The 26,214-nt window shown below is 43.9% G+C and overlaps 3 protein-coding genes across 14 annotated transcripts; 2 read left to right on the top strand and 1 right to left on the bottom strand.

Annotated features, from left to right (window-relative positions):
• The first annotated feature begins 6,364 nt into the window (after positions 1-6,364).
• LOC112879526 lies at positions 6,365-9,924 on the top strand. 3 transcript variants are annotated; one of them, XM_025943797.1, is made up of 4 exons: positions 6,365-6,437; positions 6,598-7,335; positions 7,603-7,755; positions 8,616-9,094. In XM_025943797.1, exons 2-4 carry the CDS (start codon positions 7,009-7,011, stop codon positions 8,928-8,930), a joined length of 795 nt encoding a protein of 264 aa, XP_025799582.1. In that variant the 5' UTR covers positions 6,365-6,437; positions 6,598-7,008; the 3' UTR covers positions 8,931-9,094. The 3 variants fall into 3 exon arrangements, with proteins under 3 accessions (XP_025799582.1, XP_025799583.1, XP_025799581.1); XM_025943798.1 differs by adding an exon at positions 9,664-9,924 and having other exon boundaries at positions 6,367-7,335; positions 8,616-8,933; XM_025943796.1 differs by having other exon boundaries at positions 6,368-7,335.
• Positions 9,925-12,183: 2,259 nt separating this feature from the next.
• Positions 12,184-22,620, top strand: LOC112879328 (type I inositol polyphosphate 5-phosphatase 2). 9 transcript variants are annotated; one of them, XM_025943556.1, is made up of 12 exons: positions 12,184-12,325; positions 12,456-12,570; positions 12,712-12,793; positions 12,909-13,008; positions 13,223-13,294; positions 19,320-19,407; positions 19,494-19,598; positions 19,800-20,577; positions 20,681-20,865; positions 21,534-21,642; positions 21,755-21,903; positions 22,184-22,620. In XM_025943556.1, the coding sequence occupies exons 3-12, from the start codon at positions 12,764-12,766 to the stop codon at positions 22,374-22,376; spliced, it is 1,809 nt and encodes a 602-aa protein (XP_025799341.1). In that variant the 5' UTR covers positions 12,184-12,325; positions 12,456-12,570; positions 12,712-12,763; the 3' UTR covers positions 22,377-22,620. The 9 variants fall into 9 exon arrangements, with proteins under 9 accessions (XP_025799341.1, XP_025799339.1, XP_025799343.1 ...); XM_025943554.1 differs by having other exon boundaries at positions 12,676-12,793; XM_025943555.1 differs by lacking the exons at positions 12,184-12,325; positions 12,456-12,570 and adding an exon at positions 12,614-12,632.
• A 471-nt stretch (positions 22,621-23,091) lies between these two features.
• LOC112881700 lies at positions 23,092-25,908 on the bottom strand. 2 transcript variants are annotated; one of them, XM_025946517.1, is made up of 8 exons: positions 25,738-25,908; positions 25,515-25,647; positions 25,283-25,368; positions 25,112-25,190; positions 24,918-25,027; positions 24,578-24,642; positions 24,194-24,306; positions 23,092-23,527 (listed from the first exon to the last, which is right to left on the bottom strand). In XM_025946517.1, the coding sequence occupies exons 1-8, from the start codon at positions 25,834-25,836 to the stop codon at positions 23,463-23,465; spliced, it is 750 nt and encodes a 249-aa protein (XP_025802302.1). In that variant the 5' UTR covers positions 25,837-25,908; the 3' UTR covers positions 23,092-23,462. The 2 variants fall into 2 exon arrangements, with proteins under 2 accessions (XP_025802302.1, XP_025802303.1); XM_025946518.1 differs by lacking the exon at positions 24,194-24,306.
• Between the last annotated feature and the right edge of the window lie 306 nt (positions 25,909-26,214).

Genomic DNA, 26,214 nt, shown 5'->3' with positions numbered 1-26,214 from the left:
GCTTCCAGTTTACAATGTGTCACTATTAGCTTGCAGTGCAGCAATTTTTCGGACGGTGCTGACCATAAAAAATGTAAAATCTGGCTCCCACTTTTTAGCATCCCTGAGGAATTTGAAACTTTTGCCCGGTTACACAACGTTGCCTTAGTCCCGTTCTTTCTTGAAGTCAGATGCGCGGATCGTGTAGTTTTAACGAATTCACCATTTTCCAAGAGAGTCCTTTTTCGTGTTCAAGTTTTCTCATCGGAGGTATATAAACTTCAATTCGATTGACTCAATCTTGTGCAAGTAGGCATTATGCATGAGGTGGTGCCGGCCATGATGAATGAAATTTGGAAAAATAATTACACATGGCTGCTTGGCGTGGTCAGACAGACATTGTTGATGGAAGCACATGTTGGCAGCCTGTTGGGGCTGACTACGTAAACCGGAATAATGGACTGTTCGAAGGCAAGAAGTGCATAAATAAAGTTCTTAGATCTTACAGTATGATAGTATATAACATATACTCCTTACGTTTTCTTTGACTTCTCTAGATTCGTAGCGTTTTCTACGTGTACAGACATAACATATGTCTAAGTGCATAATAAATAGGGGTACTATATATCTAGAAAAAGCTAAAATAACTTATAATTTGGAACAAAGAGGGAGTATCTTGGATATATTAAGCATATGCTCTCCATGGTTTGGCAACAACCTTGATATTAGCATTCTCAGCAGTTTCTACGGGGAGGAACGAGCCAACAGGGGTTTAAAACCCCGGTTCTCACACATGTCCAGTTGGTATTTATGAGTATCCCGTTGCCTATATATTATATGTGTCTTACCAATGGATTTACAAATAGAACATCATCCAGAATTTTAAGCCTTGTTTAGATACGAAGAAGTATCTTTTCAGCTTCGGTAAAATACTGCAGCTGTATAAATACTTTTGGTTTTATTGTAGCGCATTATGTTTTGAAAAGGTAAAGCCTTGCAATTATTCAAGTTATATACAACTTTAGCGCATAAAATTTATACCGATATATTTACATTTCACAAGTATTTTAACAAGATATTGATTTTATAATAATTGATTATGCATTGTGCCTTATAAGAAAAATCCATGCTTGTAAGGATATTTATTCTTCAAATCTTAGTACACCCTATAAAAGAGAAAAGTGTAGTTCTTAGTAAAAAAAAAACTTAGTTCGAGCCTCTTCTCTTAACACTATAAGCGATATTAACACATAAAACCATTTAATCCTCTTAAATTGTAGAAATCGGTAATTGACGTTTGGGTGCATTCCATAAATTGACAACTAGCACTCTGTTAGGCTCTCTACAGTTAGAGATTATTATATGCCGTGCACATGGCATTTTCTTAGTGGGCGCAGGGTCTCTGTACTATGTTTCGTAAAGAAAAAAACTCAAGCCGTAAGATTACATGCAGACTGCATTTGATCTAATATTGCCGTCATGAATAGTATCATATACTTAGGCTGTCTCCAGCAGCGTTCTGTAAAGCGTTCTGTACTCTATATATAGAGGAAGATTCCATTCTCTATTGCTCCAGCAGCGTTCTCTAAATGGTCCTCTAAAATAGAGAACGGTACAGGTTTCCTCTATATATAGAGATTCTCTCTCCTCTTCTCTATTTTTTCTTTACGTTTCAAACACTGAATTAAATAAAAATAAAATATGTCCATAGCGTTTGAGGTATGATAAATACGTACGTATAAAAATTTGGAACAAAATATGTTTCTAATATAGGGTTTAATGTATAGAGAACGAGATTTAGAGAACGTTGTTGGAGAGAAATGAGATATAGAGGAGAGAATCTTGTAGAGAATTCTGTAAATGAAGGATGTAGAGGATGGGATTTGGAGGATATCGCTGGAGATAGCCTTAGCCCACTAATCTGGTCCGTCAAAAAGCTGCAAGTGGAGTAGCAGCCTTGGTGACTTGACACGAGACCCGGGTGGCTCAATTAACTGCATCAAAAGGAGGGAGGGAGCATGGTTAGGGTGTTGATGACAACGACCTTAGGTCATAACTTTTGGATTGTGCTCTGCTTCAGTTTCTATTTGGCCATATGAGCTTTTCTTTTGCCCTCACCATCTGAATGTAAAGTTGCTTCCCTCTGTTGCATGTATCCGTGCTATTTTATAAGCTAGCGACACACACCAAACGAGAGCTCATCCAACTTGATTTGGTGTTTTGAAGATGAAGTGATGAATTTTATTGCAATTACCAGGTTATCCTAAGCTAAAACAGCCAAAGAATAAGTTCACAAAGAAGCTAGTTGCAGCATGTGCCTGCTTGTATCTGAAAGAAGGCATGAGAGAGACAGACGTATTGTTGTGATGTAGCGGCAGTTGTGGCATTTCCTTCCATGCTCGGCTCAGCACGAAAGCTGGTACTGCTAGACAGACATGAGAAGCAATGTTTTCTTGCTCCAAATAAAAATGCATCTTCAATTCTTGCCTAAAACTTCGATCCAATGAATGAGACAAAATACAATTCAGGTGTTCTGTTCTGCTGACTGTTGTGTTCTGTTACAGGCAGACAGGGATGTGGATCAGTGGATGCATGTTCTTCCAATTCTTGCTTTCCTTTTGCTCTATACAGCAGTCTGAATGTCTGACGTAAACTAGTGCTTCTACTGCTTACTGCTGTCTTTAATTTGGTTAATGGCTGGTGCCTGCTTTATATGTATTACTGGATCATTACTCATTAGCAGCAGAGCTCTGTCTAATAGTGTGGCCAGGCAATCACCATCACCAGCACCACTGCACTCTTCTTTTTCCTCCTCTGTTACTTTAACAAGATCCCCCTAGCTTTAATTTTTTAGATTTTGGTCAACAACGGCAAAACAGGCATGAAAATAATAAATTTCTATATGGTTTTGAGATAGTAATTTTTGTTATTATTTTAAGATAAGAGTTTTGTATCACGGTCACTTCAATTATATGCTCTTGTCAGGGGACGTGTTGCGCGCCATGGACAAAAATGGTGATGCCGGACACAAGGAATTAACGGGCTGGGTTCTTAGGTGGATTTCAGCCCAATTAGAATTAGGAACTAATTGTTTATTTTTGTCCAAATGGTTTTTAAATTTCACTAAAAAAACTCCTATTAAATTTGACTAAATCAAAATCATGCATGCACTTATGCTTGGTTTAATAAAATGAACACAATAATTTTCCAAAATATTCATATCTTAATTAGGCTTTCATTTTAAATTGGTTTGAAATTCATGCTCTCACCCCACTCAAACAAAAAACATTTCAAATTCAGGATTTTTGTACATTAGAATCCACATAGAAAGTGGGATGTTACAGTGAAAGACTCCCCTCTAGTCATGTGTTTGAGTGTGTTGGATGATATGAAGCTTTCTAAAGTTTTATATTTTTTGCGTGAGTTGGATGATATGAAGCTTTATAAAATACCAAGTGTTGTATTCTACATGGGCACACAAAGGATGCAAAGGGTGGCCTTCCTTTGATGTGCCAAAGTAATATATATGGTTGGACAAAGAAGCCACGAAGCTATCAAGGTACAATGAACTTACTGATCTGATCTTGCACAAATCAGCACTGGTTGCCCGAGCTCCGCTGATTAAAACAATCAAGCTTATAGTTTACTGTGATCTGTGATCTAATTGTTGTTTCCAACAAAGGTGCACCTAGGAAGAACAACAGCGTGGGATTAAGGAGGTGTTTGGTTCCCTAGACTTATTTTAAGCCCTGCCATATCGAATGTTTCAATACAAATTAGAAAGACTAAATATAAGCTAATTATAAAACTAACTACATAAGCCTAGGGCTTATTCACGAGATAAATCTATTAAATCTAATTAATTTATAATTAGCACATGTTTACTGTAGCATCACATGAGCTAATCATGAACTAATTAGGTTTAATAGATTCATCTTATGAATAAGCTTAGAAAAATTTATTTTGTTATTAGTCTATATTTAATACTTCTAATTAGCATCCAAATATCCGATGTGATGGAGCTTAAAATAAGTTCTGACAAACCAAACACTCTCTAAGTATGGCATCTGGAACTCACAAATGAGAGGTGGAGATCTTGGCTCGATAGTGTAAAGAATGGATGCCACTGAGCCAAGCCAGACTCCCTAAAGACCAGAACGCTAAAAAGAACTCATGTACCTGAAGAACAACAATTAGAAAACAACTCATTGCAGAAATAATTTTCAGTGCTATTTTGATGCAGGGTTAATATTCATGCACAGATGTGGCATAGTAGACATCAGGGCATGGAGGAAAAAATGTAAATCCTGTCAAACAAAATTGACAGATTTCAGCACTAACAAACCTGCCAGATTTTAATAACTGGTAACCAAACTGTTACGACTGAGCCAATCAGAGCTTCCGATTTGAAGTTTCCAATCCTAAATTGGACTTTACCATTGTATAGATCTCGTCAAGACGATCGAAACACATACATAGATCGTCGAATTTGGACTCCAAACGAGGAAGTTAGGATCATTTTGGAGACTTGCGCAGACTTGCGCAGTAGGGAACCAGAAGTTTCGGTTTTTGTTAGGAAATTCAGATCTGAATCAGTTGTAAGTGTGTTTCATGATGTACTTGGACTCTCTGCGGGTCAACACCTCCGCATCCTATAAATATAAATGGTCACGGCTGATTGAGAGTATCCAGTTGATCAAAATACAATCTTTTATCTTTTTACCTTTTCTTTTGCCCTTTTCCAAACCCTAACTTTTCCAACCCCGTTGTTCTTGCTTCGTCTCGACGGCAACTGAAGACGATCTAGGTGGCCTACCGACCCTAGAGCAGCCCAAGGTGCGCTTACCTCGACGGGTCCCTCCCGGGCAAGCATTCGTTGGTTTTCGTCGGGCTCCCCGACAAAAACTGGAAGTTCCGAGTTCCCAAAACCGGAAGTTCTGGTTTTCGGTGCGCTTCTAGGGTGCATGTGATGTGCTTAGTGTTTGGTGCCGCGCGTTTTTGCGTCAGCACAAACCCATTAACAAATTTTTGACATAAAAAACACATTATAGATTTCCAAATCTACACATCATTAATAAAAAATAAATTAACTACAAGAACTCTAATTACTAAGATAGGGTCCCAATTGGCTACTTGTAACACAAGAATTAATACATGGAAAGTAAATAGAAAATTAAAAAAATAATTTCACAACTCAAAGGAATCATAAACAAAAACAACATTTGATTAAATCCACAATTAACAAAGATACTATAAAAGCAACATAAATTAAATAAAACACTCTAATCACATCATGAATTGAATTGTTGTAAACCAAGCACAAAGCTACATTGAAAGTTGTAATCAACATCAAAGTGATTTATGTATTCGCCTTGATGTAAGTTTTGTTATTATAAACCATATGTATTATCACATTTAAATCCATTACATTATGCAGGAACAAAAAATACAAGGGGCAAATCAGAACTCAAATAGAAACTCCTTCAAAAAAGAAAATATTAAGAATTCCAGTAGATATGATCTCCACTTACAATAAATAACAAGTAGAAAAAGTATGTGACTAGTACTGATCTACCAAAACAAATAAGGCACTGCAAGGTTACCGCGCTGGTCTTCAGAGGAGACAATCATAGAACTGACGTGTGAATGTACGCTTGAACTCCAACGGCACTACATGACTGCCTGTTGTTATAGATTCATTTGGTTCTATAAGTGTGTCACTATCTATAATGCCCACTATGACTTTAACATCATAAGAACACATTGGAAACTCCCGCACCCAATCTAAAAGTTTCATCAACATAATAAAATTTTTTGCATTTAACCCCCTTTTCTGGCTCAGAACCCAATAGATAAATACAAATGTTTCAATTTTTCCATGGAACATGAAATATTCCCAAATTTTTCTGACATGCTACTGCACAGAATAACAATTGAATTTTGAATAGAAACAAACAACAACATCCAGAATATGAAAAAGGAGACCCACACGGCAAAAATAGTTTAAACTAAAAGGCTAAATTTTGCTACGCCCCATCGTTCTTCCTCCTTGGTTAGCCCTATCCCTCTTGCCTCTTGCCATCTCCAACGTTATGCCATGCTAATCCCTCGAATGCGCTCCTGTCTCGCCTCAATCCTTTCCATGCGTTTGTTCTTCCCTATATGCAATTAGTAACATCATCGTCCACCGGCCCACCTCCAGTCTCACGGCTTCCATTTAAAAATCCAATTTCTAAATGTTAAAGCCCCGAAGGGCGGCGGCCTCTCGATAGGGCCACGTCGGCCAAAAAATCTACGCGGTGGCTTGCAAAATCACCGCACGCTTGACTGTAGCACACCGGCTTAAGTAGCAAGGTTCCCGTGCCCCTCCTCCGTCGTTTGCCTGCCTTCCTGGATAAGGTCAAGGACCATGCCCTTTCTTGCTCTCTCTCCCGGCTGTTCCTCTTTTTGCTTCTGAGGTAAGGTTCCTGTACTTCTTCCTCGATGTCGCTTTCTAGGTTTTTAACCCTTTTCCTAATCATGGTCCCATGTGGTTTGTTGTTTTTCTTCCAATATTCTCTATGTATTTGTGCCTGGATCCATTCGGTTTCTGCTCGCGTGTGCGCGCCTACATGTAAGGCGAGCGCCCCCTCCGAAGTCAAAGATGAGCACCGGCTGCTCCAGCGGCATTCGCGTGCCGTTCCCAGTCCGTCGTCCGCGCCGCATCTGCATCCATCGTTGGTCACTTGAAGCAGCGCCTGCCTGCGCACCTCAGCCGCCGGCCGCCGGCCGCCGGCTGCTCCAGCGGCATTCGCACGCCTTCAACAGCTAATTGGCCACCAAGAAAAAAAGACTGATAATAAAATATAGACTACATGTAAAAAAGATTAAATCTCACATTTAATAATGTACTATCTTTGCTTATATGCACTGCTGTTTAGATACCTTCTCTCTACCTAAATTTAGAAAAATGCAAACAAAAATATATTGCCAAACGGAATTAAAAGAGACTTTTACGCGCGCGATGGTGCGCGCACTGCACTCGTCGCCATGAAATTGCCGGCTCAATCTCCATCAGCCAGGACTACTAGTTCTTTTAGGCAATTGAAGACAATCATAAAAAATTGTTCTTACAACTGTACAACTTCAAAAGATAATGTTAAAGTTTACACACAAAAATCGGTTAGGGTCTCAAGGAGGGGGAGGGGAATCTCAAAAGCCGACAGCGGTACCCCACCAAGGCAAAGGAGAGCCATGCCGGCGCGCCGGGGTAGGGCCAGGAAGGGCGACCGCCGGATCGACGCCGCCATCGACCACTTCACGGTCATGGGCTACGCCGCACGCGACGTCCGCGCCGTCGTCGCTCATCTCCTCGAGGTGATTTTTCAGCCAGGGACCTTCTCCTGCCCCTTTTCTTTTCTTTCCTGCGACAGCACTGAGCCGTGTGGCGGCGTCGGGTCCTCGATTTCTCCGCGGATCGATTGGGGGTTTCGAAGCTCCATTTCTTTTTGGTCCCGTGGCGATGGATCACGAGGCGTTCTCTTGTGCTTGCGGGATCGATCCGGGTGGGATTGGATGGATGCGCTAGCTGATTGATCAATGCCATCAATTCTTTGCTTTGATGTGGGCGTGGGGAATGGCCAGGTGTACGGCGGGCCTTCCGCGTGGCCATTGCTGGAGGACGGCTCCTACCAAGTCGTCCAAGAAAAGCTCTTTGAGAAGGAGGACGAGGAGAAGCAGAAGCAGGACCAGCCCCTGCTGCTGGAGGGCCAGCAAGTGGAGGAGTTGCCTCCTCAGGTACTGTGATTCCTCATTTCTTTATTGCCTCTGTCTGTCTGGCTTTATCACTTTGTCATCTAAGAGCATGAGTTCATTACTGTTCACTCTTTGAAAAATCAGATGGTCTCCTTATTGAAAGACCCACTCGTGGTCTGCCCAACATGTATACTCAAAGACCCATCACCCATGGACCATGTGCCTGTGCCACCTAGTCTAGTTTCCACAGTGAATTAGGTACTTACCTACTTACCACCCTTTTGTAAGAGTATCTTAACATGTAATTTAGGGTGGGTTGCAGTCCCTTCATATCTGTAACACTCTGGGGATCTTTTCCCCTTTTTCTTCTTAATATATTGATGCGCAGTTCTCCTGCACGTTCGAGAAAAAAAATGTACTTAACATGTTTGACAACATGAATATGCAGAGATTTTGAAATGCCCAGCCTCCAATCTGAGTCAACCTGCAACAGCAAACCAAAGATCCATCTTGCATGACCTTACTACTTAGCCTGTCCCATTACATTTGCATTGCATTATTGTGTTGCTCCAATCTGACCAGATAGACTTCTTAAAAATATACTTACTGTATGTTACCAAGAACACGCACGCAGCTGCATATTTTCATATTAAAATGAATCTGAATCCAGGAAGGGGGAAAGAGGCTTTGCTGTAGCTGGCATGAACAAACAAAGTGAACATCTGAATCTTAAAAAAACCAACAGCTTGAAGAATCCAGCAACTAAAAAAAGGCATAATCTAATGGTTTGCTCCAAACAAAGACCTTGAGTCATTTTATATGATTATGGATTTATGGTTTCTGTTTTCATATATATATTTATTCACCTATATGTGGGCTTGATGTGCTCTGTACTTTTGTAGCTCCTAGAAGAAGCAGTAGATGAGGCACCTCCAAAAAACAACGAGTCAATCTTACAGGTAGGTGAGGAGGTACCAGCTGAGACTGAGTCACCACACGAGGAAGTGGAAGCTCCTATGTTCATCGTCATCGAACCACACCCTCTTGAAGCCATGGCACCACTTACTGAGGCTTTAAGGACTGGTGGCGCAACGAGACCATGCTATGGATGGATTAGTGAGTCTGAAGATGAGGAAGAACTTACCGGTCAACATCATGAGGTGCATGTTCCAAGTTCAGGAGGAGACTTGGTTTGTAAGAGGAAGCGAGTCCATTAGATGGTATGTGCGCCGTATGCCCCTATTAACGGTCTTGTGGCTCTGATGTCCCTTAGTATGTTATTATTGAGTTGTGACAAAACCAAATTGCTATAAACAATCGATAGCTTCAGTTCTATTGTCATTGTGAATTTTATTCAAAGGAAGATGCTCACTGTGGCTTATGATTTGTTGTCATTGTGAATTTTATGCAAAGGAGTATGCTTACTATGGCTTACGATTTCCTTAGTTGTGTGGTGACTTGCTACATTCAATCACATATAACTACTGTAAAAACAGGAATGTTTTTTTAGTTTCCTAGAACCAAACACAATTAAAATGGAAAAAAAGAAATATAGATATTATGTTCCCCCTTGTTACCATAAACAAGGTACTCAGCCCATAAATAAACCTCATATCTACGCGCGCACTATTGGAACTTCCTTGTAAGTCTAGAAGCTACGAAACTACAAGATAGTCAACAATGTTCTTCTGACAAGCAAACTTGCCAGCATATTCCTAGGAGCCTGGAAGATGATGGTGCTGTGGTGAGGATAAGTAGTGGGGTGGAAGCATCGGGTAGATGCAATTCATGTAGCAGTGGCAGTGCAGCGGGAGGGAGGGATTGTTATGATCTTTTGTTCATTCTACGCTATAGCCGTGCAGGACACATTTGTAATATTGCATTCTGAACTTTATCATAAAATCGCCTTTGCTATTCTAATAGCCGATTCTGGTTTCTAATTTTTTACAGTGGCTGATTTCAACATGGCAAAGCCAACGATGCTCTGCCTGAAGAAGCGACTTGCTGAAGCCTTGCACCCGAGCGTAGTAGTCTAGTAGGAGTATATCAAGATAGAAGAGGTAATTTTAATAAGCGCTACCTGGGAGACAAGCGGGCTTCACCGACTGAACAAGTGTCAACTTTTCTAGGCTGCGCGGAATGCTTGTGCGTTTTCGAACGATGTCATGAGTTCATATCGAAGAACGAATCTGATGCTGGTAGTTGTTTCTCTCCCGGGATGCTTCAAATGTTGGTTTCCAGTTTTTGTCAGGCAAAGCTTGCACCCCCCAAATAAAAAAAAAGGCAAAACGGGTCTCTCGGGTGAGAGCCGATTATCCTAACCAACTAAACTACAACGGATGTTGGTATGAGGTATCTATATGCTTTATTTGTATTGCTATATGCATTCCCTTCCGCACTGGACAAACGGCGATGCGACTATGCGGGTTGGATCAATCGTTTCAAATTGCACTGTCGATTGCTGGGTTCCAGCCGCTGAACATAGAGATTGAATTCCTAAGAATTCAGCAAATTGACGGATTTCTTCTTCCCGGGAATTCGCAAGGAGGGTGATCGCTGATTGAAGATTGCCCCCAAGAGCCTGATGCATTTGATTTCTTTTTCTGTTTTTTTTCAAAAAATTTCTTTCTTTCTGCACATCACATATTTCCTTCTTCCTGTGGAAGAAACGCGGAGCAATTGTGAAAAAAAAAAAACATTCCCGTTGCTCGGTGCCCGGCACGAGACAAGAATCCCAAAGCCCCACCTGTCCACCTCCACTCCCGCCTCCGCCCTCTCGCCGCCGACCGCGCCAGCCCGCCCATCATTCTCCTCCTAGCTTCGGAGGCCTCCCTCTTCCGGCGCCGCCTCCTATCCTCCCAACCGCTTGGCGCTTGCGTCATCTGGGGGGTGGCACAGAGTGACCTGCGCGGCCGCCGCACGGCAGGTGTTCGACCTCGGGCCAAGGAGCAAACGTCACCCACTACGCGTCTCCCGCCGGCTGCTCTCTCCACAGGCAGGGACACGATGCTCGCGCCCTCCTCTCAGCCAAGACCAAGAGGATCCTGGACCCAATGCCTCTCGACTGACGTCCGTAATGGGCTCGTGGCAGTGGCACAACCCACATCAGAGGCAGAGCACGGCCGCGCCCCTGAAGCTGGAGGCGGCACAGACCCGTCTGCCTCTCATTATATTCGTCACACCCATACCTGTAGATTGAATCCACAAGAATGTTGCCATGGCCGTCCGGGTCACCCTTCACATCCTCCATCTGATCAGATTTATGCAATTCTTTATGAGATAGTCAACACCTTCTTCGCCTCAAATGACACGATCCTGCAGCTCAAGGAGTCAATTAGTCTTACCGTCAAGTCTGCATCTCGCAGCACAGTGACAAGCTGGCAATGTTCTCTTCTTTTGACCACTGATTAACACGACGAGAGGCGGAGAGGGGCTACTGTTATCAGCCTAACAGGGAAGAATTCAAGGATGTGTAAGGGTTGCCACTCTCTTGTGAATTATCGAAGGTAGTACCCAAAGTATATTCTACTGTTTGATTCTTCTCATGAACTGCTTGATTTTCCGGTTATGAAGGTGATGACTCATTCTTCAAGTATGCTAAACTAGTTAGGGGTGCCGGGGTGCGGTGGTTTAAGAGCACCACGTAGATGCTCGACAACGTACACAGTTAAGGAACCTAGAAAAGCTAACAAAACGACACTCTTGTCATTATAAAAAAAATGTTCTCGTGCATAAAGTGGGTTATCTTTTCCAATGGATTCTTCATTTTCGTGCATATAGTGGGTTATCTTTTCCAATGGATTCTTCATCATCCATACAGGAAAAATGATGTTGCAGATAACAGAATCCTCCCTTATTATGTATTCTCACCTTTATCTTACATAACAGAGCAAAATAAACCAACCAATTATTCCGTTTATACTGATAAACTCACTAACCTTGATGTCCCAGATCTTGATTCCTGTACTTTTGTCTACTGAGGGCGCCATGTTCTTGTTAGGAATCAATTATTGATTGCGCTTGTGTTTGACCTTGTTCGAACAGTAGGTACTAAGTCGTAGTCAGCATTCTGGTAGCCTTTTTTTAAAAGAAAAATATCCGAGGCCTGCTTGTCACTCATGATGTGTCCTGTGTCCATCAAATACTAGATAACATTACATCTTATCACTAGTCGATGGTACTCAAGTTCCCTTCCAAAATCCTAGTTCCTATATGTTCCATCGCCTTCTTGTCCAGTCTATGACATCAATATTTCACTCTGATATAGCTCTTCCTCAACTCCTTATGTCTTAACCATCCCATTCTGTTTCACTTTCAGGACTATTGTCGGCTTCTCACTGTCCTAGATGATTATTTGAGGCCCTCCTTTGATTCAGAACCAAGAGCCTAGTGTCTTTCTATTTGCTATAGTAATGTGAACAGGCCCAAGGACCACACATAGTACCCATCTCCACCAATTCTTTGCTTCTACGTAATTTGTCCTGAAGCAGTGTCTGTACTCTTGAGTAATGGCCGTGTTTCATCCATCCAATCCAGTATGATCCATCCATATGTGGACCTGTCCATCTCTTTCCAACAGTATGCCGGTGCTGTGCTGGTCCCAGTCGCTTAGGTAATGTCTTGTTGGACCATGTGCACTTGGTAAAAGTTCGTGCAGGAAACACTCCGGATCTTGTCCACCAATTGTGATCAATTTTTCGCATATGCCCTTTTCTTAATTTTCTTCTTCTGGAAAACGACAGGTTCCTATATTGATGTCTACTTCACATATTCTCAATGACCAAATGGACAGACGTGGAAGTATTCGATATGGATCTTGCTGCTACGAAAGTTATTCTGCAACTTGTAGGACTAGAGGTAACAGTGAATTTGCTAGAAACTTAATGCCGACTTCCACCTTGGCTAGTTGCATCTTTCCTGTATGTACTCATCTTTCATCAATTGGTGCATCTCTCCTAGTAGCTGGTTGGAACATATAACCCTGCCTTTTTGCTGAAGTTGAGGGAGACTTGGGGCTTTGTTCTTAGCCTTCCTTCTAGCATTGCAGACCATGAGAGCCAATAGAGGAAGATATTCAGAGGTAATTTGCAGCAAGCAGCAGCTTCGGTATCTGTTTCTATGAATTGTATTCGATTACTTTTTGCCCTTTACTATTCTTGATAACGTCGAGTCATCTGACCTGGTGTAAATTATAGTCATTTTGGCCTTCAATTGTGATGAAAAAATGGCTAAACATCAGGCCAAAGTTAAATGATTTCAGTGAAGACGAGTTTGATACAGGGAGCGATGATAATGGTATGGCAAACTGCATGAGTATTCTATAGAATTTTCTTTGCTTGCATCTTAGCAGCCAGGAACGCGATCCAGGTTCCTTGATCCCATCGATCCGGGAACTTGGTAACCATGGCTTGCATTCTCGGTACCTTTCATTTGTAATTAGAATTTACATATCTTTTCTCAGATTCTGGATACCATCATTTGGAATTACAATTTTCATATCTTTTCACAGATGGTAGTGACTTTGGAGACGATAGCTTCTTTGAGATACATGGCAATAAATACTTGATAAGCAAATCACCAGGTACCTCAAACTTACATCCATAATTGGCTACAATGATGTCTGTATTTTGATGCCCATTAAGTTTGACATAATCATATCACTATGGCATGTGTTATAAGTTGCATTCATTAGTTATCTGACAACTAGTGCTTGTGGGGCAACAATTTTGTAGAGAGTTGGGCAAACACCACACCCTAGGAGGGGGGGGGGGGGTGACCTTTCATGTATAGGCCGTATAGGCTTGGGTTACAAGTAATACAATACAAGCACATATACAACACTATATCTCTAACACCCGTCCGCAGTCGCAAGGGGAGCCTGACGGACGCCAAGACTGGATCTATAATCAGTAAACAACTGTACAGGAAGACCCTTAGTCATTATGTTAGCAAACTGATGCGACGAAGGCACATGTAGCACACGAACTTGTCCCAAAGCCACCTTCTCGCAGACGAAGTGAATGTCAATCTTGATATGCTTCGTTCGTCGATGATGAATAGGATTGGCTGTCATATAGACAGCCTAACGTTGTCACAATAGACGACCGTAGCCTTTGTGAGAGGGACATGAAGCTCTTGGAGAAGCTGCTGCAACTAGCAGCACTTAGCCACAGCATGCGCCACCGCCCTGTACTCCGCCTCAGTCCTAGAACGGGAAATTGTAGTCTGCCGCTTAGACGACCAGGAAACCAGTGTCGCCAAGAAAAACACAGTAGCCCGAAGTAGAACGCCTGGAATCAGGGCAGCCGGCCCAATCTGCATCTGAGTAAGCTGTGAGAGTGTCGACAGGTCCAGTGCCAATGTGAAGGCCAGAGGATAGCGTGCCTTTCACATACCGCAGGATGCGCTTCACAAGCGCAAGATGAGGCTCGCCAGGATCATGCATAAACAAGCAGCCTTGCTGAACAGCATAGGCGAGATGCGGACGAGTCAGGGTGACATACTGCAGGGCGCCAGCAAGACTTCTGTACTCAAAAGGATCAGCAACCGGTGCTCCATTTGTGGCTGATAGCTTGGCCTTGGTATCCACGGGCGTCGTCGTAGAGTGACACTCACTCATACCAGCTTGCTGAAGGAGGTCCAAAGCGTACTGCCGCTGAGGCAGAAATAATCCATCTAAAGAACAGGTCATTGAAATCCCCAAGAAATGATGAAGCACCCCAAGATCTGTCATGGCAAACTCAGTGTGAAGCCGTCCAATGATGTCATGAAGCAGAGTGGAGGACGAAGCCGTCAAAACAATGTCATCCACGTATAACAAGAGATAAGCAACGTTGGTGCCATCCTTGTAGACAAACAAGGAGATGTTAGAAACTGAAGAAACGAAGCCCAACTGTCGTATATGTCCGGCGAACCGCTGGTACCAAGCACGAGGGGTCTGCTTCAGGCCATATAGTGACTTCTGGAGAAGACAGACGTGATCAGGGAAAGCTGGATCAACAAAACCGGGAGGCTGCTGGCAATAGACTGTCTCGTTGAGATGACCATGAAGGAAGGTATTTTTCACATCCAGCTGATGAATTGGCCATTGGCGAGAAGCTGCAATGCTCAGAATTGTCCGAATGGTACCAGGTTTGACAACCGGACTCAAGGTCTCATCAAAGCCAATGCCATGCTACTGAGAAAATCCCCGAACAACCCAACGAGCCTTGTGACGAGCAAGAGAGCCATCAGAATGGAAGTTATGCTTGTAAATCTACTTCCCTGTCACAACATTCGCACCAGGAGGCCGAGGAACAAGACGCCATGTATCATTATCTATCAAGGCCTGGAACTCATCTGCCATAGCCGCTCGCCAATTGGGATCAGCAAGTGCACTGCGATAATTAGCTGGAACAAGAGAAGCGACTATATGATCCGCAGACATATTCTGATAGCTGACAGGCTGAATAGTACCAGTCTGAAGACGAGTCAGCCGCCTTAGGGCGGGAGGCGGGGACGCACCGCGCATCGGCCGAGGAGGGGGCACAGGCGGCTGCAGCACCCGTGCTGCTGCACTGAATTGCCGCACCGGGACGGGGCCGTTAACACGGCGGCTATAGATGTTGCCGAAGCGGCCGGCTGAGCAGCAGGTGGTGCAGCAGGCGCGCCAGGTGGTGGAGCAGGCGCGTCAGGCCCACCCGGCATGTCGACGGGAGGAGGTGGAGGCGTTGGTACAGCTGCTTGAGCTGTGGAGCAACGCTTCCAGTGGCGTGTACTGGCGAGGGCGCAGAGCCCCGCTCGCCCGGACTGGAAAGAGGCGAAGGAGATCTTGACGGGGGCACGAAACCACGCCCGCCCGGAGTGGAAGAGCCAGATGGGGGTACAGAACCACACCCACCGGGTATGTGAAGATGCAGTGGTTGCTCAACGTCTGAGGAAGACAGAGCAGCCACAGGTGCAGGCGCATCACCGCCAGAGGGAGCAGCTGCAGGGTTAGTAGAGCAAGGCACAATATCCATTTCGTCATCAAGGAGAAAATCAAAGGTGCTGGTTGGAGCTAGAGACTCTTTAGCGAAGGGGAAAACAAACTCATCGAAAATAATGTGACGAGAGATGATTATCCGACGCGTGGAGAGATGTAGGCAACGATAACCTTTATGAGCCGACGGATAGCCCAAGAACACACAGGCTGTTGAGCGAGGCGCCAGCTTGTGTGGGGAGGTGGCCTGCAAGTTAGGATAGCACAAGCAACCAAAAACTCGGAGGTGCTCATAGGAGGGGGAATCTGATGCAGCCGTGTATAGGGGATTTCATGATTAATGGAAGAGGAGGGACACCGATTAAGCAAGTATGTCGCAACAGCTAAAGCTTTGGCCCAATAAGAGGGCGCCATGGATGCCTGGATGAGGAGGGTGCGCACACAGTTGTTGAGAGTACGAAGAACACGTTCGGCTTTACCATTCTAAGGGGATGTATAAGGACATGAAAGACGAAAAACAATGCCATGTGCTGCAAGAAAGGAGCGCGTGGCATTATTGATGAATTCAGTGCCATTATCTGCCTGAAAACATTTCACAGGAAAGCTGAACTGAGTACGAGCATAAGCAACAAAGTCAACCATGTGCTGATGGACATCAGACTTGTGCCTAAGCGGAAAGGTCCAACAAAAGTGTGTGTAGTCATCCTGCATAAACAAGTAATAAGAATAGCCAGAAATACTAGTAACCAGGAAGGTCCAAACATCACAATGAACTATTTCAAAAGGAGTAATTTGCGAAACTGAAGCACTAAAGGGCAGACACGCGTGTTTGCCAAGCTGACAAGAGTGGCAAAGTGAGCGATCTACTTTATTACATGAAATCAAATTATTCTTTTTCAAGCTAGCGACGGCGGCTGGACCAGGATGACCAAGGCGATGCCACAAGGAGGAGGAAGCGGTGAGGAGGGCATGGGCGGTTGCTGGGCGACTGGTGAGATGGTGTAGAGATCGCCCGTGCTATTGCAGCGAAGAATCACGCGCCGCGTCCTGAGGTCCTCAACAGAGAAACCAGAGGCGTCAAATTCGATAGAACAACGATTATTGCGAGTGAATTGACGAACGGAAAGTAAATTGCGAACGATGGAAGGAACGACAAGGACGTTGTTCAAAACGAATTTAGACGTGTCGGTGGCGAGAATGGAAGAACCTCTAGATGTGACAGGAATACGTGTGCCATTGCCTACTATAATGGATGAATGAGCTGCAGGGGAGTGAGAGAGAAGTATACCATCTGAGGAGTGCATGTGCGTAGATGCGCTTGTGTCCATCACCCGCTGGTTGTTGCCTTGGAGCGACATCTGCTGCAGCGCCGCCACCAGCCCAGCTTGATCCCACATTTGGGTTGGCTGAGAGACATGGAGCGGGGCGAAGGTGGACTGATACTGTGGCGAGGAGCTCCCGTAGGCGGTGTAGGCCTGTGGGCCGGGTCCCAGCAGACGCTGGCCGCACCAGGCCGGTTGCCGGCGGTAGCAGACCCGCCCTAGCCACCGGAGGACAGCTGCTGAGCCCATGGGTTGAAGCACACCCACAGGCTAGCATGGAAGGGGCCGTGGCTTTGCGGCTGCTGATGCTGCTGCTGGCCGCTACCGTTGTTGCCCGGCCGCCTCCTCCCTTCTTGTGCCGCTGCTGCTGCTGGCCACCGGCTGGCTGCTGCTGTGCAGGCGCGTTGGAGTAGGAGCGGCAACCAGATGCACTGCAAGCAGATGTGGAGGAGGCGACAAGGGCAGTCGACGCCGCGACCTTGGCCTTGTTAGCCAAACGCAGCTCTTTCAGGATGAGCTGATCGAGCGCCGTGTTGAAGGTCATGCCGGGTGTTGCGGCGATGAAGTCGCCGGTGGTGCTGTAGCGAGGGTCGATGCCGCGAAGAAGGTTGAGAAGGAGGGTGCTTTCGTCGACGGGCTCGCCGACATCGCGGAGGGCATCGACAGCCTTCTTCATCGCCTTGCCGTAGTCCTCAACAGACTGGTTGCCCTGAGTCATGGTGTGGAAGGCATGACTCAGGAAGATGGCGCGAGAGGCTTTGTTCACCTGGAAGTGAGCGGCGATGGCGGTCCAAAGCTGGAACACTGTCTGGTTGGGCGCCATGGCGAAGTCAAGGACGGAGTCGGAGATGGATCCATATAGCCAACTGCGAACGCAGCAGTCTGCCTTGTTCCAAGTGTCGGTGCGCGGATCAAGGGGGGCAGTCCCGTCGATGTGGTGAAGAAGACCGAACTTGCCGCACATGGCCTGGAAGAAGGAGCTCCACTTGGTGTAGTTGGAGGATCGGAGCTCCAGCTTCATGGGGACGTGCGACTGGACAGCGACGGTGATGTAGGGTTGTACCATGGCGACATCGACCAGATCAGCAGTGGAGCTGGAAGAGTTGTCGCTGGCGGCCGAGGACATCAACAGATGGGATCTGTTGGGGGGGGGGGAGGTTGGCGTGCGGCGGCCAAGGGAGGGGCGGCGCACAGTGGTGTGGTGGGCAGCGTGTGAGAGTTCACACGCCGAGGGGAGGTGTAGATCGCGCGCGACCTAGAGAGAGGCGGCGCGCTAGGGCAGCGGAAGGGGGGGGGGGGCGCACGGCTAGACCTAGGATAGGTCCCGGACTCGTGATACCATGTAGAGATTGGGCAAACACCACACACCCTAGGAGGGGGGGTGACCTTTCATTATATAGGCCGTATAGGCTTGGGGTACAAGTAATACAATACAAGCACATATACAATACTATATCTCTAACAAGTTTTCCTTCTCACTCGCTACATACTTCTTTTTTTTTTGGGGGGGGGGGGGGGGTATGCTATTCCATGTGGTGGCAGAACAATGGTTCTCTGGCAACTCTAGATTTTTGCAAAATAGCATCCTATCTTCAACCTGAAAGCTCATATTTATGCTGACACACAAAGTGGTACTTTGTAAATAGAGTTTAGAAACAAGAACTAAGTTGATGGTGTTTTTTTGATATCTGATTTAGAAATCTGGCTAGTGTTGATTAGAAATAGTTATAATATGATCTTTTAAGACTCAAAGGTAGGATTAAGCCCTCCTTGAGCATATATGCTTCAAAACTTTAATTTTAAGACTCAAAGGTAGGATTAAGCCCTCCTTTTCATGGCCAATCTATACAACAACAGCAGCAAAAAAAAAAGGCTTATTAGTCGAGCTGCCAAGGAGAAAAAATCATGTTGGGTGTCACGAGCCAGTCTAGTGTCTAGACCTTTATTACTGATCCAATTTTAAGAAATCCTTGGCTGCAAATATCCTACACAGAACAGAGTACAGAGAGTTAGTCACTTATTGCTATTTTTCATCTCTTGTCTTTCCTTGTCCAATTCTACAGTCATTGACTCATAGTAATATTTGAATACTTCTTATACTTCATTTCTTGTTTTTTTTCCTTTCGTTGTAGGCCTATGCTTTAGCCTGTAGGGACAGAAGTATACTAGATCACATAATCCTGGAGGGTCATAAAGTTGATATTCACAGTTTTAAGTACAATGCAAATTCGTGTCATGTCTATTATTTTTTAAACCTTTTCTGCTGTTGAAATTTGCTTGACATTTCCATGTGCTTTATTTCAAGTTGTCCACTCTTTTGCTAGGAGAAAAAGCAATTCCTCCTGTGCAAAGGCTTCAGAGAAGAAAATCAGAGAGTTTACGTGTTAACTACATCAGTAACAAAGATGTGAGGTTTGGTTTTTATGATTTCATCTGTATTATTTAATGTGTTATGTATCAAGCATCTGGTGCCTTTAGATAATAGTGGTTGCCACCAGGGTGATGACAGGAACATGGAATGTTGCTGGAAGAGCGCCTGGTGATGACCTTGATATTGATCAGTGGCTTTGTACCCAAGAGCCAGCAGACTTGTATGTTTTAGGGTATGTACCTCCGCAAAATATGAAAAAATTATCATTTTTGTTTGGATAAAGCAAACATAATATTCAATGTTGACTTCTTGTTGTTTGCTTGACTGCTGTTATTGATTGGCATATTGTGTTGGTCCTTTGACCCATGAACCATGACACTAAACAAGGTTAGTTACTGTTTATGATATACAATTTAAAATGCTTGTGTTTCAGTTTCCAGGAAGTGGTCCCATTAAGCGCTGGTAATGTCTTGGGAGCAGAGGACGATAGACCAATAAGGAAATGGGAGGCTCTTATTCGCCAAACACTTAACAGGTCTCAGCAACCCAAGACAATCTACAAAAGCTACAGTGCTCCAGTGTCACCATTACTAAGCCCTGTTGCTTCAGGCGATGGACATGAATATATGAAATCCAAACTTGAAGATGAAGTGATAGGAAGTTTAACTCACTTTAGAGATTGGCAAACTAGTACAACTGAGCTTCGTTGCAACTGGTTGGATGGCACCAGCCCATTGGACTGGCCAGAATATCCTCTCGACACTCCATCAAAGGTTTTGGTATCAGGTACAGGGATGAGGCGAGTCACAAGCTGGGGGCTATTTAGCACCAACTTTGTGGAACACCCTCAAGGTCTTGAGCTAAAGGATGTAGATTTGCAAGCTGGGATCAGAAGGCAGTATCATAGCTCGGGAAATCTTAGCATGTTATGGTCTGAACAGCAGGAGAAGCTTGATGTTTTAAATTCTCTTGATCGCATATCTGATTTGATGTCAGAAGAAGACTCACCTTCTGTTAGCACTGTCGAGGAATGTGCTACTCCAGGGAAAAGAGGATCTTCAAAGCACGGTGCAAACTATGTGCGCATCGTTAGTAAACAAATGGTTGGTATTTATGTTTCTGTATGGGTGTCTCGAAAACTGAGGAGACATGTTAACAACTTGGAGGTATCACCAGTTGGGGTTGGACTCCTGGGCTACATGGGGAACAAGGTCATCCTTAGTCCTACAGGATGCGCATTTATAGCGTCTGTTGATGTAGAGAGTCAAATGAAGATGCTGATTTTAGTTCGTTATCTTATTTTTCCTTGTGCAGGGATCCATTTCCATCAGCATGTCTCTTTTCCAGACTCGATTGTGCTTTGTCTGCTCCCATCTTGCATCTGGTCATAAGTCAGGGGATCAACAGAAAAGGAATGCTGATGTGTATGAGATTTTACAAAGAACAAGGTTTTCTTCCTTGTGTGCTGCTGGTCATCCACAAAAGATTCCTTCACATGAGTATGTATAGACACTTTTGGCTCCGTGATACTGTGTTCCTTGAAAATTAGTTAACCCTGAGGTCAGAAATATGCCATTAGCAAACTTAATAACTCAGAGAAGCTATTAGGTTCATTAAAATTATATTGCACATAAAACTAAAATATAAAAGGTTTATTGTGGAAACGTGGAACTTTCAGTAACTTTCATGACTCCACTGCTAGTGACTACTGATTTCATAGCCAATAAGGAATGCATAGACACTTACTTTGGTGAAAGAACTAATGAATAGTAAGTTCTGGTTTTTATTCTTGTTATTTATCTTGAAGAAATCTATACTTGTACATTTCTTGTCATTGCAAGTCATGTTGTTCCATCGCCAAAATATGTGACTGTATTTGTTGTCGTAAATTCCCAGCGTGATGGAGTATGGAATGTAATTTTGTATTAAGTATTTGCTCCAGGTTACAGGGCCGATCCCAATACAAGTTCGCTGTTTAAGTTTGTTTCTTTAATTGTAGATGTAAATTCTGTGGTTAACAAACATACTTTGTTTCACGTGGGAGAATGTCTTTTGACAGTATGGATTGCATTTTGATAGTGTCATGTTTCATCTAGCATGATTTTGAAAGATGAATGTTTTGATTTCTAGCGATTAATCAGATTTCAAAATTTTCATTTTGGAGCAGTCGAATTTTCTGGTTTGGGGATCTTAACTATCGCATTGACCTGCCGGATGCTGAAGTACGACATCTGGTGGCTATGAGGAGATGGGATGATCTTTTGAAGTCTGATCAGGTTTGACGATAACCTTTTACTGCTTCAAGATTGGACAATAACTATAGCTATTACACAAACACGGTACCTTGTGCCCATTTCTGAAAATTAATTAATAGCCATTATATTTCAGCTTACAAAGGAGCTAACAAGTGGGAGTACATTTGTTGGTTGGAAGGAAGGCTCGATTAACTTTCCACCAACCTACAAGTATGAAAGAAATTCAAGCAGATATGTTGGCGAGATTCATAATGAAGCAGAGAAAAAAAGATCTCCAGCGTGGTTACGTCTCTTTCTGATCATACTATATTTTTATGCAGCGAGTGCCCATGTTTTAGATTTTTAAATAGATTAGCCATGTATATGTCCAAATAGCAAGTTCAAGCATGCATAACATGACCTCCTTCAAGTATTCTTAATAGATCAGAGTCTCCTTTGCTGTGTTTCTGAGCTTGAGGTTTCTTCTGTCAGAATTCTAGCTATTATGTATCCCAGATTCCCAGTAATTGGATGAACCACTTTTTGAAGGTTCTCAACTGTTCAGTGTATTCAAATGAATCAGGTGTGATCGCATACTGTGGCTGGGGAAGGGTACCAAGCAACTCTCATATTGGAGCTCTGGTTTGTGCCTCTCAGATCATCGGCCAGTGAGCGCCATCTTCTTGGTTGAAGTTGAGGTGTTCAATCAGCAAAAACTCGAAAGGGTTTTGAACTTCAATCCTGGTATCGATTCAAAAGGGGGGAATATAACATGATGGCAGATCCCTGAACATTTTTCAGTCAGTGGCGTTGAGCTGAGCATTGAAACTCTGCAGCGGTTCTGTTGGATTTAGTCTTGTCATGTGTACTAGTTTTTAGGGAACACACAGATGTTGTAAGGATTTTGATGTATGTTCGGAGAATGACTAGCATGTAACTGAAGTATTGCCATTAGATTGCACATGGAAATGCCTCAGATTGTGAAATGAATTTAAGTAAAAAATCCTTTTGTCCTATGTATGCGCTCATGTATTGCAATCGAATTAGCTTGAACTACCAGTGGATTATTCACTCGAATTGCAATCCGATTCCGTGCATTGTTTTAAGTTGGTCCGTAGATGTGCATGTTCATGTTTGAACTATCGAGTGGATTATTCACTTCTTTTCACCCTCCTACTCTTGGAAAGTAACGAGCAGCTTGAAAGGGCAAGAACCTCGCCACCAGACAGTATAAATTTGTTGAATTAACATATTGCCATTATGTAAAATGCAGTTGCGAGTATTCATTATTGCGAAGTGAGTTGAAGCCAAAAAAAAAAACATACAGATGCGGTTGAAATAGCTCAAACTATCAGTGGATTCTTCTATCCTCTCCACTGTCCTATATATCTGAATTTGAGCTACGTTCTGAGTTGGTCAAATAACGTACATGTTCATGGATGTAGTAGATTAGCAGTCTTAAGCTCTCACCTTCATGAAGTAACTAACTTGTAGGGCAAAGAACCTCTGTACCAGTATAACTCAAAAATCAAATTCATACATATAGGATAGACAGCATTTAAGGGCTCATAAGAGCAGGAACGGAACTCTGTGGCTGCCAGTCTTAGCTAACTTGACTTTTTTGGGTTCGCGAATTCAGATATCTGCAAAGTGTGCGGGTAATTTCCTATCGTCAGCATGCAACGATATTTCACTTACAGGTAAGAAATACACTAGGCCTTATAGAAGGGCACTATCTTGATTTTGAAAGTGTTTTCCAGGCACAAACAAAAGACAAGGCCCACTATGCTTCTGTACAAATCTCAGCAAAACATGGTTGCTATTCATCCAGACTCAAAATTGACCTGCTCGGATGTCTCTATCTATGCGATCTGCATTAAGTGTTCCTGGCAGCTCCCTGAAGTCTTCATTGAATATGGAGTATGCACTGCATGGAAGTTAAAACAAATTAAGACTAGAGTTGGAAAAGAATAACATATAACTTCCCGATGTACTCTTCATAAACATAACAATTCATCAGCTATTACAACTAAATTTGGTAGTAGACCATTGCATCTGAATGGCTGTCTTCTTTTTTTTCAGATTCAAGCACTGGCATCGATAAAAGAAATGATTCCCTGAGTTTTAGTTGAGAAACATCTGTTTTGCTGATCAGCATGACAAACCCTCAACAAACTAGAACTGAATGAACCCCCGTGTAGCGCGGTGGTTGTGTTGCCGATGGAACCAACCAGTCGGGGGTTCAATCCCTCAGTCTCACACCTTGCAGGAGCGCATATTTGCGTGGTGGCACGGATGTGTTCGGTTGTGGCTGCATAAAAAAAGTCCCCCTACTAGCAAAGCCAGGGTTCGGGAGATTTTCTTGACCGAGAGAAGGTTGAGCTTCTTCTTTAAAACAATGCCGTGGGGGCGGTCTTTCCCCCACCGGTCGAGTGTTTTTTTTAACAAACTAGAACTGAAAACAGAATCAACTTATGACTAGCACTGATGAAAAACATGAATAGCACTGACGAAAAAGAGAAAATTGTATATCTCCAGTGTCATAATAAAAAAACAGCGATTTGGTTGATCATCATGACAAGCCCAGACATACCAGAAGCGAATTCTATTCTAGCAAAAGCACGTCCACATTTTGATAGATGGCAGTACAACTGCATTAGAGAGGCCTTCTCAACCATCAGATCAGAATTTGAGTGCCGTACAAGACTACAAGATGAAGCACTGCGTCAACAAGTGATATTCTATGCTACAGCACTACTCAGGCTACTGTTGAAGATCTGTGTCCAGAGAGAGAGAGAAAAATAAAGTATGGATGCATCATAACACCTATCTGCTAAACAATTGAGTTCTAAGAATAAGCTATTCAATGGTTACAGTTGAACACAGTGTTGGTGAGGTTTATTCTTTTTGAATGGATAGCCAGATTTTCACTGTCAACAACTTAGTAATAACAAACTGAACGGACCAGATAACATACCTAACATCACCTTGTTGTCGTCTTCCGAGATTAAGAAGTATGATCAAGAAACCTGTACCAAGTATCTGCATAGACAGCAAATGGTAAGTGGTAACACCTGTCAATGACTTCAAACATAGCAACATATTCCACATTTTTGGTTAGATGAGCGATTGTAGCATCAAGGTTCGGCACAATATCAATATCCTCTGCCTAGAGCAAGAAACTGATGTTCAATTCTTCCATAACTGGTTCTACATGTGTTTTGAATGCTTAGATGCCTCTCATTGTCAGAATGACCATAATATATAGCACTGATAATCATTGGTTAGAGATATTAACTACTGCAGTTGTCACTTACATATAGAGGTCCAAGGCCATATTTTTGAGCTATGGGTGCAAATAGGAACCACATTGCAATAATAATCCATGCCTTCATACTGAGCAAAAACAGCGCCATCAAAATGATATCTGAAGAAGCAGATTGCACGTTAAATTCATCACTCTACCATATCATTTCACCAGACAATAGAGGCCCAGTATGCATGTACATACCAGGAAGCCTCATTTTGTCTCGAAGGAACATGAAGATTTTCCTCTTCCACCAGGTTGTCGTTTGTGGTATTTTGAACTTCTGCAGAAATGACCCGATGGTGATTGTTATGAGGAGCACTAAAATATACTGAAAACCACAAACCTCTCAGAAATAAAGTGAGAAGACTCTACCAGCTCTTCCTCTTCCTCCTCCTCATCGTCATCCTCACGGAGATGCTTAGCAGGCGGCTTAGGTGCCACGGCCACTATTAGTGTATCTACGGAAATCACGAATACTAAATTCAGGACAACTCAAATGCGACGAATTGAGTGCGCGAATGGACAAGTAGGGACTCAATTTAAATCATCCATCTCGCGAATGCCGACCAAGAGGGGTATAGGGGTTCAGGTTTAGGTTACCCACCCCCATCGCGGAGGTTGATTTGGGCGTCGTCTTGGTGCGGGAGCGTCCTCCCCCGCAGGACCAGGCGGAGGCGGCCCTCTTCTGTGGCTGCGAGACGGCGATCGCGCGCGATGCGGCGGCGGAGCTCGGCGACCTAGGAGGAGATAGGACAAACATCAGGGAAGGAGGCAGACTAGCCTAGGGGAGAAGAGGAAGGGTTTGAGAGTAGTGGGGTGTTACCAACCGAGAGAAGCGGGGGAAGGCGGAGGGTGGTGGGGCGGGACGGGCCGACGGCGCGCAGCGTCACCTCCACCGTCTCCGGCTCGTCGCGGCCGGCAGCCATGGCCGGGCTCTGCGGGGCGCCTCTTCCGTCAGTCGAGACTCTCTCTGCTCTTCGAGATCCGTGGTTGATCCTGGGCCTCGGACCGTTGGATTCGCTCCGGGCATAAAAACCGAACCCGAAGCCCAAACCCGAGAAAACCCGAACCCGAAATTGAAAAACCCGAATCCCGAAGCCCGAACAACATTTTCGGGTGGTATATGCGAAAACCCGAATTAATTTCGGGTATTTCGGGTTTCAACCCGCGGTACCCGAAATACCCGAACAGGCCTGCCACCCGAACATGCACTTTAAAGTATTAGTGCTGGAATGTATTGCTACTTTAAATTAAAGTATTACTGCTGCTTGGCAATGTATTGGTATTGCTACTATAAACAGTAT

Source organism: Panicum hallii, chromosome 2, assembly GCF_002211085.1.
Source record: "Panicum hallii strain FIL2 chromosome 2, PHallii_v3.1, whole genome shotgun sequence".
NCBI lineage: Eukaryota > Viridiplantae > Streptophyta > Magnoliopsida > Poales > Poaceae > Panicum > Panicum hallii.
The sequence above is the reverse complement of the archived record's forward strand: the minus strand, read 5'-3'. Positions and strand labels throughout refer to the sequence as shown.

Bases quoted from the DNA above. Each gene is read 5' to 3' on its own strand.
- LOC112879526 (XM_025943798.1), top strand. From the start codon at position 7,009: ATGAAATTGCCGGCTCAATCTCCATCAGCCAGGACTACTAGTTCTTTT. The intron at 7,336-7,602 runs GTGATTTTTCAG...GGGAATGGCCAG, and splicing joins TCGTCGCTCATCTCCTCGAG to GTGTACGGCGGGCCTTCCGC. The intron at 7,756-8,615 runs GTACTGTGATTC...GTACTTTTGTAG, and splicing joins TGGAGGAGTTGCCTCCTCAG to CTCCTAGAAGAAGCAGTAGA.
- LOC112879328 (XM_025943556.1), top strand. From the start codon at position 12,764: ATGAGAGCCAATAGAGGAAGATATTCAGAG. The intron at 13,295-19,319 runs GTACCTCAAACT...CTCTTTTGCTAG, and splicing joins CTTGATAAGCAAATCACCAG to GAGAAAAAGCAATTCCTCCT. The intron at 20,578-20,680 runs GTCATCCTTAGT...TTCCTTGTGCAG, and splicing joins TGGGCTACATGGGGAACAAG to GGATCCATTTCCATCAGCAT.
- LOC112881700 (XM_025946517.1), bottom strand. From the start codon at position 25,836: ATGGCTGCCGGCCGCGACGAGCCGGAGACGGTGGAGGTGACGCTGCGC. The intron at 24,307-24,577 runs GTATGTTATCTG...TTCATCTTGTAG, and splicing joins CGACAACAAGGTGATGTTAG to TCTTGTACGGCACTCAAATT. The intron at 23,528-24,193 runs GTATGTCTGGGC...ACTTCCATGCAG, and splicing joins TAGAATAGAATTCGCTTCTG to TGCATACTCCATATTCAATG.